At 43.8% G+C, this 19,571-nt stretch overlaps 1 protein-coding gene across 1 annotated transcript in view; it reads left to right on the top strand.

The window, feature by feature from the left end:
* The first annotated feature begins 333 nt into the window (after positions 1-333).
* Positions 334-19,571, top strand: part of LOC132381252 (SLAM family member 5-like) — a 73,266-nt gene continuing 54,028 nt past the window's right edge. The window contains exon 1 of the mRNA XM_059950632.1: positions 334-466. Within this exon, the coding sequence (XP_059806615.1) occupies positions 415-466 (52 nt within the window). The 5' untranslated portion in view covers positions 334-414. The remainder of the gene's footprint in view (positions 467-19,571) is intronic.

The following is a 19,571-nucleotide window of genomic DNA, read 5'->3' as shown; positions in this document are numbered from 1 at the left end:
GCTCTCACACCCCGTTCCACTTCGGAAATTTCTGCTTCAGTTTTACCTTCTCCAGAACCGGGCCATATCTGAAGGAAGCTGAAAGTAACCCCTCCACCTCAGCATCTAATGTGAGGGATAGGGGTGGGACTGTGAGGGAAGAAGACACTGATAGCTTAGAGGAGCTCTTCATGATCAGGTCCAAAGAATAGATTTCTGGGATCAGGTACTGCCCCCTCACTGCCACATTGTTTTGCCCTTCGAACCATGTTTGGTTTGCTTCTGGCTGTGAACACACCTCCTCCCAGCCCAGCTTCTCGTTTCACTCTGAGACTCTGCACTTCCACTATCAGACTGGACTGCTCGCCTTCAGGATCTCAGAGAGTGTAGAAGACATCTCTACCCCAGTACCCCACCCACCCATCCTGGAGAGAGATGGGTGCCGGGCAGCTGCTGACAATCTATCTGATTGTCTCCATCAGTATCGGTGAGTGTTGTTTGAAACAATAATTTATATTTTGCTTCCCTTTCAACACTTGCACACTCTGCACTGTTGTGTATGTGATTGTCATAGGGCACAGTCAGTACTGAGTTGGTCTGACAGAGGCTGCAGGTTTGGACATTTCTGGATTATTCTGGTTTTATAAATTTTTACTTACCAGATATTAATTAAAGTAAGAACCAGTTTTCAGGAAATGAAGCCTGTTCACGGCTTAATTTTGATGCTTTGTGGTTGATGAAGCCGATTGTTGAGCTTTGGACATTTACTGTGAACCATTGAAACTACACAGGGGAAGAGAACATTCATCACGTTTACATGTATCCATGGCCTGTTAAACGTACCTAGTGAACCTATTAATGCTCAAAGTTCAAAGTAAATTTATTATCTAAGTACACATATGTCACAATATAAAACCCTGAGATCTGTTTTCGTGCTGGCATACTCAATAAATCCAAGAACCATAATAGAACCAATGAAAGACTGCACCCGAGAACGGACAAATTAACAATGTGCAAAAGACAACAAACTACAAGTACAAAAGAAAAAAAAAGAAATAGAAATAAATAAATAAGCAAAAAATATTAAGAACATGAGATGAAGTGTATAGGTTGTGGCAATATTTCAATGATGGGACGAGTGAAGATGAGTGAAGTTACCCTTTTTGGTTCAAGAGATGATGTTTGAGGGTTAACTGTTGCTGAACCTGGTGGTGTGAGTCCTGAGGCTGCTGTACTTTCTTCCTGTGGGCCCCCGATAATGGATGCTGCTTTCCTGCACCAGCCTGCTCCTGTAGATTTGCACAATGGTGAGCGACTGGGCTCTAACCATTATTTTTTGTAGGTGCTCATTGGAAACTTTGGGATGGCATTACAGAAGGGATTAAGTAGACATACCCTGTAATACACATTGTTAAAAGTGTATTCCTGTTATTTAAAGCAGAGCTCCTTGCCATTAAATATTCCAGCTAGTTGTTAAAGTCAGGACACTGTAAAAACAGAGGCCTATTTTCAGTGTCTGGAGTTTACGGTCAGAAACTTTCAGACTAGTCACCAGTCCAAGGGGCTCTGCTCGATGCTATGTTTCACCATTGGAAATATGTAATTCTGCAGAGCTACCTGCAGATATTGAGAATGTGAGGAGAATGGTAACAAAATTCCCAAACCACAATTTCTGGATTGGACTGTAATTCACTTGAGTTTTATGTTCTTATATTCTGCATTTTTGCCCATTCTTTCTTGTTGCAATTTGTCTTTTGTGTGAGCGGGAATTTGGGGTTTGATATTCTTGTTGCTGTTTGTGTGGTTTGTTTGTTCTTTGTGTGGGGAGGGGTTGGGGTTTGATGTTTCTCTTGCTGGTTGTGTGATTTATTTGTTTTTTTTTGTGGGGGTTGGTGACTTCTTGTTGCCATTTGCATGATTTGTTTGATTTTCTGTGTGAGGGGGATTTGGGGTTTGATCTTCCTGTTGACGTTTGCACAATTTGTTATTTTTTGCTCGCTGGGGGTGGGTGTGGTTGATGTTTTTTGAACTGCCTCTATGGTCATTTTCATGGCCGTCTCAGTGATGTATGTTGTATACATACTTTGATAATAAATGTACCTTGAACCTTAAAGATACTGTAAAATTCTGGAGAGAATCTTATAACTCTCATCACACCATGAGTTATGCTTTTTAACATTAATACAACAATAAACAATTAACTATGGTTTAGATGGTTATAATCACAATGCAGCATCTAAGGAAAAAGTACAGTCGACGTTTCGGGCCAAGAGTCCTGACAAAGGGTCTCGAACTGAAACATCAACTGCACTTTTTTCTATAGATTCTGTCTGGCTTGCTGAGTTCCTCCAGCCTTTGTACTATTATCATTGTGCTCTAATGCTTTATCATGGCTTGTTGACATGTGCTCTTCATCTTCTGCATTCACCTTCCCATTGCCATTCTTTGGTTGCTCAATTTGCATCAAGAATTTGAGGAGCTGGATTTAGTGTGGATAGTGTTACTGGAGTCAGAGCGCGGTGTGCTACCTAACAGCAAGTGATTGCGTTGGACATTTCTCTTGCTATCCATCACGAGATCCTTTTGAACACTGGTAATGTAAATGCTGCAAGTCTGGTTCCCTTGTTTATTGGGGAGACAGATGACAGGGGAGCTGAGTGGTATTGGTTGTAGCGAGGACCAGCTTCAAGCTGTGTGCGGGTGTAGCGTGGTGTCTGTGCTAGGTTAGGGGATGACCATTCCTCTTGTTACTGTTCTCTAGTTGTCATTTGGTGGAAGACAAGCTGGACTGTGTGCATGCATGCATATACTCATCTGCCAACTGCTGAGAATATGATTTTTTCTGTTGTTAACTCCCACAAGCCACTATTTACAGGAAATGTCACTCAGAGACATATATATACACACACACAGGACTTTTGTACAGTACGGTATGGTTACTCGTTATCTTTTATATGCCATGCATGGAGACTGTTAGGACTGTGTCTTGCACATTGTCCCCGGTTTCACTCGGCTGTATTCATGTACGTTCCAATGACAAATGAACTTGAACTGGATTAAGAGCAGTCAGATGTGGAGCTGCAGGTCAGAGTTCACCACTGTAAAGGTGTTGTTCCAAGCACTTTAAAACTATGCCCCCTCGTGCTAGCCATTTCAGCTCTGGGAAAAAGCTTCTAGCTATCCACACGATCAATGCCTCTCATCATCCTAAACGCCTCTTTCCGTCACTCCAAGGAGAAATAGCCAAGTTCACTCAACCTATTCTCATAAGGCATGCTCTCCAATCCAGGCAACATTCCTGTAAATCCCCTCTGCACTCTGTCTATAATATCCACATCCTTCCTCTAGTGAGGTGACCAGAACTGAGCACAGTACGCCAAGTGGGGTCTAACTAAGGTCTTATATAGCTGTAACATTACCTCACTGCTCTTGAACTCAGTCCCACAGTTGATGAAGGCCAACACACCGTACACCTTTGTAACAACACTGTCAACCTGCAAAGCAACTTTGAGTATCCTATGAACACAGACCCCAAGATCTCACTGATCCTCACATTGCCAAGAGACTTACCATTAACATTATATTCTGTCTTCAAATTTGACCTTTTGAAATGAACCACTTCACACTTATCTGACCTGAATCCCATTACCACTTCTTAGTCTAGTTTTGCATCCTATCAATGTCCCGCTGTAACCTTTGGCAACCCTCCAGACTATCCACAACACCCCAAACTTTTGTGTCATCAGCAAATATACTAACCCACCTTTCTACTTCCTCATCCAAGTTAATTATAAACATCAGAAAGAGGAGGGGTCTCAGAACAGATCCCTGTGGAACATCATTGGTCACTGTCCTCCATGAAAAATACAAACCATCTACAACCACTCTTTGCCTTCTGATGGGCAAGCCAATTCTGGATCCACAAAGCAAGGTCTCATTGGTTCTTATGCCTCATTACTTTCTGAATGAGCCACACATGGGGAACCTTATCAAATGCCTTACTGAAATCCATATACACTACATCCACTGCTCTACCTTCATCAATGTGTTTTGTTACATCCTCAAAGAATTCAATCAGGCATGTAAGGCATGACCTACCCTTGACAAAGCCATGCTGACAATCCCAAATCAGATTATGTCTCTCCAAATGCCTCTCAGGATCTTCTCCAACAATTTGCCCACCACTCAAGTAAGGTTCACTGGTCTAGAATTTCATGGTTTATCTATACTCCTTTTCTTGAACAGGGGAACAATGTTTGCAATCTTCCAGTCCTCTAGTACTTCTCCCATCTCTATTGATGATACAAAGATCATGACAAGAGGCTCAACGATCTCCTCCCTCACTTTCCACAGTAGCCTGCCATATATCCTGGCAACTCATCTAACTTAATATCTTTCAAAAGCTCCAGCACATCCTCTTCCTTAATGTCTATGCACTCCAGCATTTCAGGCTGCTGTAAGGCATTCCCAAAAGTGCCAAGGTCCTTTTCACTGGTGAATACCACAACAAAGTATTCACTAAGTACCTCCACTACCTCCTCCGGCTCCATGCACATGGTTCCACTATTTCTCCTGATTGATCCTATTCTCACACGGCTCAACCTCTTGCTCTTCACGTACTTGTGGAATGTCTTGGGTTTTTCCTTAATCCTGTTTGCTATGGCCTTCTAATAGCCTCTTCTAGCTCTCCTAATTTCCTTCTTGAGCTCCTTCCTGACACCCTTGTAATTTTCTAGAGCTCTAACAGTACCTAGTTTCTTGAACCTTTCATAAAATTTTCTTTTCTTCTTAACTGGATTTTCTACATCCTTTGACAACCATGATTCTTTTAGCCTACCATACCATCCTGCCCCTGCCTCAATGTAACATGCCTAATCAGAATGCCATGCAAATAATACCTAAACATTTCTGCCGTGCATTTCCCTGAGAACATCTGTTCCCAACTTAGGTTCCCAAATTCCAACCTAATAGCATAATTTTTCCCCCTACCCCAATTAAATGTTTTCCCAAATTGTCTGCTCCTGTCCTTCTCCAGCGCTATGATAGAGGAGATAGAGTTGTGATCATGACCTCCAAAATGCTCTCCCACCAAGAGACCTGACACCTGACCAGGTTCATTTCCCAATACCAGATCAAGTACAGCCTCTCCTCTGGTTGGCTTATCTACATATTGTGTCAAGAAACCTTCCTGAACACACCTAACAAACTCCACCCCATCTAAACCTCTTTCTCTAAGGAGATGCCTGGCAATATTAGGAAAGTCAAAATCACCGATCACAACAACTCTATTATTGTTGCACCTTTCCAGAATCTGCTCCTCGATGAATCTGTTACTATGGGGGGGGGGGGATCTATAAAAAACACTCAGAAGAGTTATTGTTCTTTGCTGTTTCTCACTTCCACCCTCGGAGACTCAGTAGAAAATCCCTCCATGACTTCCTCCTTTTCTGCAGCCATAACACTATCCCTAATTAGCAATGCCTCTCCCCCACCTCTTTTGCCTCCCTCCATGTCCTTTCTGAAATATCTAAACCTGGCACATTCAGCAGCCATCCCTGCCCCTGAGACATCCAAGTCTCTGTAATCACGACAACATCATAGTTTCACTAACAGGAGTGAGATTTGCCAACTAGTGGAATGGTGCCACAGCAACAACCTGGCACTCAATGTCAGTAAGACAAAAGAGCTGATTGTGGACTTCAAGAAGGGTAAGACGAAGGAACACATACCAATTCTCACAGAGAGATCAGAAGAGGAGAGAGTGAACAGTTTCAAGTTCCTGGGTGCCAAGATCTCTGAGGATATAATCTGGTCCCAACATATTGATGTAATTAAAAAGAAGGCAAGACAGTGGCTATATTTCATTAGGAGTTGGAAGAGATTTGGCATCTCAACAAATACACCCAAATTCACTCACGGTATAGATGTTTCGTGGAGAGCATTCTGACGGGCTACATCACTGTCTGGTATGGAGGAGCTACTTCACAGGAGTGAAAGAAGCTGCAGAGGGTTGTAAATTTAGCCAACTCCATCTTGGGCATCTAGCCTACAAAGTACTCAGCACATCTTCAAGGAGCAGTGTCTCAGAAAGGCAGCATCTATTATTAAGGACCTCCAGCACCCAAGGCATGCCTTTTTCTCACTGCTACCACCAGGTAGGAGGTACTGAAGCCTAAAGGCACACACTCAGTGATTCGGGAACAGCTTCTTCCCCTCTGCCAGTTGATTCCTAAATGGACATTGAATCCTTGGGAAATCCCTCACTTCCTCTAATATACAGTATTTCTGTCTTTTGTACATTTTTTAAGATCTATTAAATATATATATATATATATATATATATTGTAAACACGAGGAAATCTACAGATGCTGGAAATTCAAACAGCAACACACACAAAATCTGTGTGGACGAAGGGTCTCAGCCTGAAACGTCGACATCGCTTCTCCCTATAGATGCTGCCTAGCCTGCTGTGTTCTACCAGCATTTTGTGTGTGTTGCTATATATATTGTAATTAATTTACTTTTTTATTTATTATTATTATTTTATTTTATTCATTATTATTCTTTTCTCTCTGCTTGATTATGTATTGCATTGAACTGTTGCTGCTAAGTTAAAAAACTTCATGTCACATGCCAATGACAATGAAACCTGAGTCTGATTCTGATTAATTCTAAGTTCATCTGCTTTGCTCATTAAAATAGACACATCTCAAACCATCTGGCTGAGTGCTTCTTTGCTCTGTCGTCTGCCTGTCCTTCCTCATAAATTCCCTACAAGTTGTTACTACTTGTGCACCAACCGCATCATCGCTTCACTTCAATTCCCACCCCTTTGCAAATCTAGTTGAAACCCTTCCCAACAGCACCAGCAAACCTCCCTCTCAGGATATTGGTCCCCCTCCAGTTCAGGTACAACCCATCCCACTTTTACAGGTCACCCCTTCCCCCAAAAAGCTTCCAATGATCCAAGAATTTGAAACCCTGCCCCCTGCACCGTCTCCTCAGCCACTCATTTATCTGTGCTGTCTTCCTGTTCTGACCTTCCCTCGCTCGTGGCTCTGGGAGTGATCCGGAGATTACCACCTTGGAGGTCCTGCTCTTCAGCCTCCTTCCCAACTCCCTAAACTTACTGTGCAGAACCTTTACCCCTCTCCTGCCTATGTCTTTGGTACCAACATGTACCATGACCTCTGGCTGCTCACCCTCCCCTTCAAGGATATTCTGCAACCACTCAGAGATGTCCTGGAACCTGGCACTGGGGAGGCAACACACTATCCGGGTGTATTTTTTGCTGCCACTGAATCTCCTATCTGTCCCCTTAGGTATCGAGCCCCCAATGACTGTCACTCCACCTGACTTCACCCCTCCACTCTGAGGCTCAGTGCTGACCACAGTGCTTTTGGTCTGGCTGCTGCTGCCTTGCCCAGAGTGGTCAACCCTACAGCAGTATTCAAAGGGGTATATCTGTGGCAGAAGGGAATGGCCACAGGGGGACTCTGCACTGACTTCCTTCTCCCTTTACCTCTCTTGGTGTTCACCCATTGACCCCCGGAATTCTGCAGTCTGGGTGTAGCCACCTGCTTTACCATAGTGCTAGGGAGAGATAGGAACAGAAAATTTGGGAAAACATTTAATTGATGTGGGGGGAAATATGACATTAGGCAGGAACTTGGGAGTATAAATTGGGAGCAGATGTTCTCAGGAAATGCACAGCAGAAATGTGGCAAATGTCCAGGGAACATTTGGATGGTATTCTGCAGAGGCATGTTCCATTGAAGCAGGGAAAGGATGGGAGGGTAAAACAGCCATGGTGTAGAAAAGATGTAGAAAATTCACTTAAGAAGAAAAGAAAAGCTTATGAAAGGGTGCCAGGAAGAAGCTCAAGATTGAAATTAGGAGGGCTAGAAGGGGCCATGAGAAGGTCTTGGAGAGCAGAATTAAGTAAACCCCAAGGCATTCTACAAGTACGTGAAAAGGAAGAGGATGAGCCGTGTGAGAATAGGATCAATCAAGTGCGATAGTGGAAACATGCGCATGGAGCCTGAGGAAGTAGTGGAGGTACTTAATGAAATACTTTGCTTCAATATTCACCAGTGAAAAGGACCTTAGCAATTGTAGGGATGACGTACAGTGGACTGAAACCTTTCAGTGTATAAACATTAAGAAAGAGGATGTGCTGGAGCTTTTGAAATGTATTACGTTAGATAAGTCACTGGGACCAGACAAGATATACCCCAGGCTACTGGGTAGTGACGGAGGAGATTGCTGAGACTCTTGCGATGATCTTTGCATCATCAATAGGGACAGGAGAGGTGCCAGAGGATTGGAAGGTTGCAAATGTTGTTCCCGTGTTCAAGAAAGAGAGTAGAGATAATCCAGGAAAATATAGAGCAGTGAGTCTTATTTCAGTGGTGGGCAAGTTGTTGGAGAAGATCCTGGGAGACAGGATTTATGAGTATTTGGACAGACATCATCTGATTAGGGATAGTCAGCATGGCTTTGTCAAGGACCAGTCATGCCTTATGAGCCTGATTGCATTTTCTGAGGATGTAACATTGATGAAGGTAGAGCTGTGGATGTAGTGTATATGGATTTCAGTAAGGCATTTGATAAGGTTCCCTATGCCAAGCTCATTCAAAAAGTAATTGACGTATGGGATCCAAGGAGACATTGCTTTGTGAATCCAGAACTAGCTTGCCCACAGAAGGCAAAGGGTGGTTGTACATGGTTTGTATTCTGCACAGAGGTCAGTGACCAATAGTATTCCACAATGATCTGTTCCGGGAACCCTTCTGTTTGTGACTGTTATAAATAACCCAGATGAGGAAGTACAAAGTTTGCTGATTATACAAAAGTTAGGGGTGTGGATAGTCTAGAGAGTTGTCAGAGGTAACAGCAGGACATCAATGGGATGCAAAACTGGCAGATGGAGTTTAACCCAGATAAGCGTGAAGTGGTTCATTTCAGTAGATTAAATTTGCAAACAAATAGAATACTAGTGGTAAGACTCTCCGTAGGGTGGAAGATCAGAGGGATCTTGGGGTCTGTGTCCATCTGAGCAGGTTAACGGTTTTGTTAAGAAGGAGGTTGGTGTGATGGTCTTCATCAGCTGTGGGACTGAGTTCAAGAGCCATGAGGTAATGTACAGCTATACCTTAGTTAGACCCCACTTGGATTACTGTGTTCTGTTCTTGTCGCCTCACTACAGGAAGGATGTGGAAACTATAGAAAGGGTGCAGAGGAAATTTGCAAGGATATTAGAAACATAGAAAACCTACAGCTCAATACTGGCCCTTCAGCCCACAAAGTTGTCCCGAACATGTCCCTACCTTAGAAATTACTAGGATTGACCATAGCCCTCTATTGTTCTAAGTTCCATGTACATATCCAAAAGTCTCTTAAAAGACCCTATCGTATCCACCTACACCACGGTTGCCGGCAGCTCATTCCACACACTCACCACTCTCTGAGTAAAAAACTTAGCCCTGACATCTCCTCTGTACCTACTCCCCAGCACCTTAAACCTGTGTCCTCTTGTGGCAGCCATTTCAGCCCTGGGAGAAAACCTCTGTCTATCCACACGATCAATACCTCTCATCATCTTATACACCTCTATCAGGTCACCTCTTATCCTTTGTCACTCCAAGGAGAAAAGGCCGAGTTCACTCAACCTGTTTTCATAAGGCATGCTCCCCAATCCAGGCAACATCCTTATAAATCTCCTCTGCACCTTTTCTATGATTTCCACATCCTTCCTGTAGTGAGGTGACCAGAACTGAGCACAGTACTCCAAGTGGGGTATATAGCTGCAACATTACCTCTCAGCTCCTAAATTCAATTTCACGATTGATGAAGGCCAATACACGGTATGCCTTCTTAACCACAGAGTCAACCTGCGCAGCTGCTTTGAGCTTCTATGGACTCGGACCCCAAGATCCCTCTGATCCTCCACACTGCCAAGAGACTTACCATTTATACTATATTCTGCCATCATAGTTGACCTACCAAAATGAACCACTTCACACTTTCTGGGCTAAACTCTATCTGCCACTTCTCAGCCCAGTTTTGCGTCCTATCAATGTCCCGCTGTAACCTCTGACAGCCCTCCACACTATCCACAACACCTCCAACATCAACAAACTTACTAACCCATCCCTCCACTCCCTCATCCAGGTCATTTATAAAAATCACAAAGACTAAGGGTCCCAGAACAGATCCCTGAGGCACACCACTGGTCACCAGCCTCTATGCAGGATATGACAAGTTTACAACCACTCTTTGCATTCTGTGGGCAAGCTATTTCTGGATCCACAAAGCAATGACCCCTTGGATCCCATGCCTCCTTACTTTCTCAATAAGCCTGCATGGTGTGCCTGGATTGGGGAGCATGCCTTATGAGAATAGGTTGAGTGAACTCGGTCATTTCTCCTTGGAGCGATGGAGGGTGAGAAGTGACCTGATAGAAGTCTATAAGAGGATGAGAGACATTGATCATGTGGATAGCCAGAGGCTTTTTCCCCAGGGCTAAAATGGCTGGCATGAGGGGCATAGTTCTAAGGTGCTTGGAAGTAGGTACAAGGGGGATGTCAGAGGTAAGTTTTTCGCACAGAGTGGTGGGTGCATGGAATGCACTGCCAGTGATGGTGGTAGAGGCAGATACAATAAGCTCTTTTAATAGACTCTTACATAGGTACATGGAGCTTAGAAAAATAGAGGGATATGTGGTAGGGAAATTCTCAGCGGTTTCTAGAGTAGATTACATGGACAGCATAACATTGTGGACCAAAGGGCCAGTAATGTGCTGTAGATTTCTATGTTCTATGAAAGGGAGATTGAAGAGGATGGGTAATTTTTCATGTTGTCTACAGATAAGAGTTCTTTTTGTGCTTTGTCAGATTCCTCCAAACAATTGAAAATCTGCTGCTGGAAATCCAAGCAACCCACACAAAATGCTGGAGGAACTCAGCAGGTCAGCAGCCTCTGTGGAAAACAGTACAGTTGACGTTTCGGCCTGAAACACTTCAGCATTTTGTGTGTGTTCCTCACATTCCATTCAGGGTTCCTGCAAAGTATATCGGCTAACGTTATCCAGCAGTGCGATTCGGAGGGGAGAGGGAGGGAGTGGTTAGCTCAATCGTACCTCATTGTTGTATGGCAAGTCGTAGCCACACGCATCAGTTATGTGTATGTGTGAGGCTTTCAAAGTCACTGTGAATGTGTTGGGTCCCACCCAGTTGTTCTTTATTAAGTGCTGTTTCTCTGTGAGTGATTAACTGTCTATTTTAAGTTTTTTTGCAGTTCCATAGGAAGTTTTAAAGTGTACAGCCTGGGTGTTTTGTGTTTAGTCAGTTACCTTGTTTCTTGCTTTTTAAATCTGTTTCATGTTTATTGTCTTATGTTACTGTGTTATTTATTTCCCCATGGCTTTTGTAATTGGTTTTATGGATGGCTCGTTTTTCATAGTGGCCATATGAAACTTGAGTTGAAATTTGGTAGAAATTTGGGCAACTTTATTCTGGATAGAAGATGCCCACATTTCGGAGAGAATTGAGCATTTGGGGAGTAATTCTTGCAGTTCTATTCTTTTTGTGTTTTCTAAATATCCAGTAACTAATCAAGAACGAGTGCATTTGTATCTCCCTGCATTACAGAATGACAAAGTGGTGGGAGATGCTGTTACACATTCCTGTGGGTGGCATTTGAATCTGCACATTGGACCAATGAGACAGACTGCTGAATTTGTATGAAGACTCTTTACTATATCATGGGAATGATGCCACTGGTATCGATCCCTTTATTGACAAAGAAAGACTGTTGGGGGAAATTATCTGGCCTCTCAGGTTTAGAGGAGCTGGGAAGGAGTAGTAGAATCCAGCCAACCTTAAACCAGAGTATGATATACTGGTTTGATATACTGTGTCCTGTGCTGCCGGTGAGGTCTTTTATATATTGGTGAGACCCGACACAGACTGGGAGACCATTTCACTGAACACCTACGCTCTGTCCACCAGAGAAAGCAGGATCTCCCAGTGGCCACACATTTTAATTCCACGTCCCATTCCCATTCTGATATGTCTATCCATGGCCTCCTCTCATGTCAAGATGAAGCCACACTCAGGTTGGAGGAATGACACCTTATATTCAGTCTGGGTAGCCTCCAACACGATGGCGTGAACATTGATTTCTCTAACTTCCATTAATGCCTCTCCTCTCCTTCTTATCCCATCCCTTCCCTATTTATTTATTTATTTATTTATTTGTGTATTATTTTTCCCTTTTTTCTCTCTCTGTCCCTCTCACAATCACTCCTTGACTGTTCTCCATCTTCCTCTGGTGCTCCCCTCCCCCTTTCTTTCTCCCTAGGCCTCCCGTCCCATGATCCTTTCCCTTCTCCATCTCTGTATCCATTTTGCCAATCAACTTTCCAGATCTTGGCTTCATATCTCCCCCTCCTGTCTTCTCCTATCTTTTCGGATCTCCCCTCCACCACTGACTCCCACTTTCAAATCTCTTACTATCTCTTCTTTCAGTCCAGACGAAGGGTCTCGGCCCGAAACGTCAACTGTACTTCTTCCCATTGATGCTGCCTGGCCTGCTGTGTTCCATCAGCATTTTGTGTGTGTTGCTTGAATTTCCAGCACCTACAGGTTTCCTCGTGTTTGCATTCCCAGAGTATGATAACTGCCTTAGGGGGCTTGAGCCTTAATAGCCCCGATGTTGTGAGTGCTTTAAGGGATGGCATTTTCCTGCGTACTATTTGTGTAATTGGAGGACCCCAACTCTTAGTGACTTCCCCATCTGACTGCGAGTGCTAGTGTAGGTGGTGTGTTGAGTACAGGTATAAGGTACAAGGTGCAAGGTGGATGATAATTGTGAGCAGGAACAGTATTCTGGGACAACTGTGTCAATGCCAAATGGTGTTGTGAGGCTGAGCACTTGTTGGAATCTTAAAGGCACTTGCTGGATATGCAGTTCCTCAGCCCACACGCTGTTCCCACAGGATGGCGCAGTTGATATGGGGTGCCGTATATATGCCACCCCAGTGCCCTGAATAAACAGCTTGCCCATGTTGATCGGTAAGAGGGCTATTACAAAGGAAGGATTTTTGTATGATAGCCTTTCTCAGCATGGTATTCCAGGCTGTCCCAGGAACATAGCCTTTCTCAGCATGGTATTCCAGGCTGTCCCAGGAACTGATGCCTTGGATTACCTGCTCACAAAGGAAGGTGGCACTTGTGCTGTCATTGGTTAAGAATGCTGCACCTACGTTCCTGATTGGTTGGTGAACATCACTCAGCTGGTTGATCACTTCTCAGAGACAGTATATAAAATTACGTGGGGGACCAGCTCATTGGCAATCACATTCCAGGGTGGGGATGGTGGCCTTTTGGGGATAGGGAGGCTGCTGGACTACTATAGTACACTGGGAGGTGACTATTGGGTTTAGAGTACTGGGTATTGGTCCTTTGTGTTTTGTGTATAACTTAATTGGGAGTTTGTGAGAGTCATACTAGTCTAAAGGTTAGATCACACATTTGCTACTTTAAAGGGGTGGAGTGTCCTGCAGGGGTGTGTCTTATTCTGATTGTTGAAAGTTACTTCCATTGTGATTGGTTAGTTTAGCAACTGCAGCTGCTTTCCCCATTGGATAACTGCCTGGTGTCCAGAATAGAGGGATGACCATTTAGAACAGAGATAAGGAGGAATTTCTTTAGCCAGAGAGTAATGAATCTGTGGAATTCATTGCCAGGCATGACTGTGGAGATAAGTCATTGGGTATATTTAAGGCAGAGGTTGATAGATTCTTGATTAGTCAGGGCATGAAGCAATACAAGGAGAAGGCAGGAGACCGGGGCTAAGAGGGAAATGCAATAGCAATCATGAAATGGCGGAGCTGATTCAATGGGCCAAATGACCTATTTCTGCTCTGATATCTCATGGTCTTTCTTTCTGTCAAGATGTTTAGATATGGCCCCAGTGCAGTGAGATAGGGAAAGATAGTGATAGAGAGAGAGAGAGAGATGGAGAGAGATATATAGAGAGAGAGGGAGAGAGAGATTTTCTTCGGCAGTTTAACGGAAGCACGATTGTGCAAGCTCGTGTAAGTCGGACCATGAGGCAGCGGGAGGATTTAAAGAGAACAGTTTGTGGAAGTAGAGGGGGACAGAGTAGGAAGGCTTTGTCTCCAGAGGCTTCGGCGAGCAGAGGCTGAGGACGAGCTTCACTCCAAGTGAGGTAAGGCCAGGTAAGTTCCTTTAAAAGGAGAAAGTTTCAAAAGTTGAGGCAACGTATTGGGTAGGTCATGGCAGCTGAGATTGGCCCTGTGGTTTGTTCATCCAGCAGCATGTGGGAAGTCAGGGATACTTCCAGTGCCGACTATGTGTGCACAGGAAGTGTGTCCAGTTGCAGCTTCTGGCTGACCGCACTGAGCAGCTGGAGCTGCGATTGGATTCATACTGGAGCATCCACGGTGCTGAGAAAGTCGTGAATAGCACGTTCAGTGAGTTGGCCACACCGCAGGTAAAGGCTACACAGGCAGAAAGGGAAGGGGTGGCCACTAGACAGCATAGCAGTAGGCAGGTAGTGCAGGAGTCCCCTGAGGTCATCTCCCTCCTAAACAGATATACTGTTTTGGATACTGTTGGGGGAGATGTCTCATCAGGGGAAGGCAGCAGCAGCTGAGTTCATGGCACCATGGGTGGCTCTGTGGCACAGGAGGGAAGGAAAAGGAGTGGGAGAGCTGCAGTGATAGGGGATTCGATTGTAAGGGAAATAGATAGGCATTTCTGCGGCCGCAAATGAGACTCCAGGATGGTATGTTGCCTCCCTGGTGCAAGAGTCAAGGATGTCTCTGAATGACTGTAGGACATTCTTGAATGGGAGGGTGAACAGCCAGTGGTGGTGGTGCACATAGGTACCAACAATATAGGTAAAAAATGGGATGAGGTCCTACAAGGTGAATTTAGGGAGTTAGGAGATAAACTGAAAAGTAGGATCACAAAGGTAATAATCTCTGGATTACTGCCAGTGCCACGTGCTAGTCAGAGTAGAAATAGGAGGATATTTCAGATGAATACGTGGATTGAAAAATGCTGAATGGGGAAGGGATTCAAATTTCTGGGGCATTGGAACCAGTTCTGGGGGAGGTGGGACTGGTATAAACAGGACGGTCTGCACCTGGGCTGGACTAGAACCAATGTCCTAGGGGGAGCGTTTACTACTGCTGTTCAGGGGAATTTAAACTACTGTGGCAGGGGGATGGGAACAAGTGCAGGGAGACAGAGGGGTGTAAAATGAGGGTAGAAGCAATAAGTTGTAAGGTAAAAAGTAAAAGTGGCAGGCAGGCAAATCCAGGACAAAAATAAAAATGGGACACTTTTCAACGTAATTGTATAAGGGCTAAGAGTGTTGTAAAAACAAGCCTGAAGGCTTTGTGTGTCAATGCGAGGAGCATTCGTAACAAGGTGGATGAATTGAATGTGCAGATAGTTATTAATGAATATGATATAGTTGGGATCACAGAGACATGGCTCCAGGGTGACCAAGGATGGGAGCTCAACATCCAGGGATATTCAATATTCAGGAGGGATAGACAGGAAAGAAAAGGAGGTGGGGTAGCATTGCTGGTTAGAGAGGAGATTAACGCAATAGAAAGGAAGGACATTAGCCTGGAGGATGTGGAAATGATATGGGTAGAGCTGCATAACACTAAGGGCAGAAAACGCTGGTGGTTGTGTACAGGCCACCTAACAGCAGTAGTGAGGTTGGAGATTGTATCAAACAGGAAATTAGAAATGCGTGCAATAAAGGAACAGTAGTTATAAAGGGTGACTTCAATCTACATATAGATTGAGTGAACCAAATTGGTAAGGGTGCTGAGGAAGAGGATTTCTTGGAATGTATGTGGGATGGTTTACTGAACCAACATGTCGAGGAACCAACTAGAGAGTAGGCCATTCTAGATTGGGTATTGAGCAATGAGGAAGGGTTAGTTAGCAATCTTGTCATGTGAGGCCCTTTGAGTAAGAGTGATCATAATATGGTGGAATTCTTCATTAATATGGAGAGTGACATAGTTAATTCAGAAACAAAGGTTCTGAACTTAAAGAAGGGAAACTTTGAAGGTACGAGACGTGAATTAGCTAAGATAGACTGGCAAATGATACTTAGGGTTGATGGTGGATATGCAATGGCAAGCATTTAAAGATCGCATGGATGAACTACAGCAATTGTTCATCCCAGTTTGGCAAAAGAATAAACCAGGGAAGGTAGTGCACCTGTGGCTGACAAGGGAAATTAAGGATAGTATCAAGTCCAAAGAAGAAACATACAAATTAGACAGAAAAAGCAGCACACCTGAGGACTGGGAGAAATTCAGAGTCCAGCAGAGGAGGACAAAGGGCTTAATTAGGAAAGGGAAAGAAGATTATGAGAGAAAGCTGGCAGGGTACATAAAAACTGACTGTAAAAGCTTTTATAGATATGTGAAAAGAAAAAGATTGGTTAAGACAAATGTAGGTCCCTTACAGTCAGAAACAGGTGAATTGACCATGGGGAACAAGGACATGGCAGACCAATTGAATAACTATTTTGGTTCTGTCTTCACTAAGGAGGACATAAATAATCTTCCGGAAATAGTAGGGGACCGAGGGTCTAGTGAGATGGAGGAACTGAGGGAAATACATGTTAGTAGGGAAGTGGTGTTAGGTAAATTGAAGGGATTAAAGGCAGATAAATCCCTAGGGCCAGATGGTCGGCATCCCAGAGTGCTTAAGGAAGTAGCCCAAGAAATAGTGGATGGATTAGTGATAATTTTTCAAAACTCCTTAGATTCTGGATTAGTTCCTGAGGATTGGAGAGTGGCCAATGTAACCCCACTTTTTAAAAAAGGAGGGAGAGAAAAACTGAGGAATTATAGACCGGTTAGTCTGACATCGGTGGTGGGAAAAATGCTGGAGTCGGTTATCAAAGATGTGATAACAGCACATTTGGAAAGCAGTGAAATCATCGGACAAAGTCAGCATGGATTTGTGAAAGGAAAATCATATCTGATGAATCTTATAGAATTTTTTGAAGATGTAACTATTAGAGTGGATAGGGGAGAGCCAGTGGATGTGGTATATTTAGATTTTCAAAAGGGTTTTGACAAGGTCCCACACAGGAGATTAGTGTGCAAACTTAAAGCACATGGCATTGGGGATATGGTATTGATGTGGATAGAGAATTGGTTGGCAGACAGGAAGCAAAGAGTGGGAGTAAACGGGACCTTTTCAGAATGGCCGGCAGTCACTAGTGGGGTACCGCAAGGCTCAGTGCTGGGACCCCAGTTGTTTACAATATATATTAATGATTTAGACGAGGGAATTAAATACAGCATCTCCAAGTTTGCGGATGACACGAAGCTGGGCGGTGGTGTTAGCTGTGAGGAGGAGGCTAAGAGGATGCAGGGTGACTTGGATACATTAGGTAAGTGGGCAAATTCATGGCAGATGCAATTTAATATGGATAAATGTGAGGTTATCCACTTTGGTTGCAAGAACAGGAAAACAGATTATTATCTGAATGGTGGCCGATTAGGAAAAGGGGAGGTGCAACGAGAGCTGGGTGTCATTGTACACCAGTCATTGAAAGTGGGCATGCAGGTACAGCAGGCGGTGAAAAAGGCAAATGGTATGTTGGCATTCATAGCAAAAGGATTTGAGTACAGGAGCAAGGAGGTTCTACTGCAGTTGTACAAGGCCTTGGTGAGACCGCACCTTGGGTATTGTGTGCAGTTTTGGTTCCCTAATCTGAGGAAAGACATTCTTGCCATAGAGGGAGTACAAAGAAGGTTCACCAGATTGATTCCTGGAATGGCAGGACTTTCATATGAAGAAAGACTGGATCAACTAGGCTTATACTCGCTGGAATTTAGAAGATTGAGGGGGGGATCTTATTGAAACGTATAAAATTCTAAAGGGATTAGACAGGGGAGATGCAGGAAGATTGTTTCCGATGTTGGGGATGTCCAGAATGAGGGGTCACAATTTAAGGATAAAGGGGAAACCTTTTAGGAGCGAGATGAGGAAAAACTTCTTCACACAGAGAGTGGTGAATCTGTGGAATTCTCTGCCACAGGAAACAGATGAGGCCAGTTCATTGGCCATATTTAAGAGGAAGTTAGATATGGCCCTTGTGGCTAAAGGGATCAGGGGGTATGGAGAGAAAGCAGGTACAGGGTTCTGAGTTGGATGATCAGCCATGATCATACTGAATGGTGGTGCAGGCTCGAAGGGCCGAATGGCCTACTCCTGCACCTATGTTTCTATGAAATAGAGAGAGAGAGATAGAAATAGAGAGAGAGAAAGAGAGAGATGGAGAGATAGAGAGAGCGAGAGATAGAAATAGAGAGACCCAGAGACCGAGAGAGAGAGAGAGAGAGAGAGAGAGAGAGAAGTGGGGAAGTGGGTCAACAGTTCACTGACTTTGATGAGAACTTTGCAAAATTGCAAGGAAAAGAAAAATAATAGGCCTACAGGGCAGTTAACTAAAACTATCAAATTGAAAGTTAATGCCAGCACTGTGGTTGAAAGCAGTGACTAAATACCAAATGAATATCGCCCCTTTACAGCTTCAGTCGAAATGGTAGCCTTCTTTCCCAGACAAGGACAAGCATAACTGGGCACATAGATGTTGCAGAGATTTTGGTCCAGTCTCAACAAGACTGGAATGAAAAGAAGGGAGTTAAATCCCACCATAATGAAACAGAACATGCATACTCACAAACACAATTAGCAAACCTCTCGCTCAGCCTGCCTGTGTGCGTGTGTAGACCCTACATCTGAGCCTGTGGTTGTGACACCATCAGGAAGACTGGATCATCTTTCCTGGGATCATTCAGCCCTCAGTAACCCCCGTATGCCTGATATTATAACATCAGTGGCTCAGAGAGCTGGTGAATCCATGGAGGACATTATAATTCTCCAAACACGAGGAAATCTGAAAATGATGGAAATTCAAGCAACACACAGAAAATACTGGTGGAACGCAGCAGGCCAAGCAACATCTATAGGAAGAAGTACAGTCGACATTTCGGGCCAAGTCCTGACGAAGGGTCTCAGCCTGAAACGTCGACTGTACTTCTTCCTATAGATGCTGCCTGGTCTGTTACGTTCCACCGGCATTTTCTGTGTGTTGCTTGTAATTCCCCAATTCACTGGACAACAAATTTTTTCAAAAGTGTTGCTTACTCAGAATTTTTTTTGTTTATGATACGCTGCTTGAAGATGAACACAAATATAATTTCAGACTACTTGTATCACGTAGGAATTTGGAGAAACAACAAATTAACTTTTATTGAATATAATGTGCTTAATTGCATAATGTGCTGATGCTTTGCAATAGTTCAACTAAGTTAAAAATATTTTCTTAATGATTTTCATTTGTACTCAGTGTCTGAGGCTTCTCGCTTAAGTGCCCAACAATAATTCACCAGCATTGATAGATTCCGGTTGCCCTGGTATCTTTTCTCCATGACCGCAATGTCCCAGTGAAACCTTTCACCGTGCTCATCACTAACAGCACCAAGATTTGCAGGGAAGAAGTCTAAATG

The sequence above is a fragment of the Hypanus sabinus genome, chromosome 25 (assembly GCF_030144855.1).
Source record: "Hypanus sabinus isolate sHypSab1 chromosome 25, sHypSab1.hap1, whole genome shotgun sequence".
In the NCBI taxonomy this organism is placed as follows: Eukaryota; Metazoa; Chordata; class Chondrichthyes; order Myliobatiformes; family Dasyatidae; genus Hypanus; species Hypanus sabinus.
The sequence above is the reverse complement of the archived record's forward strand: the minus strand, read 5'-3'. Positions and strand labels throughout refer to the sequence as shown.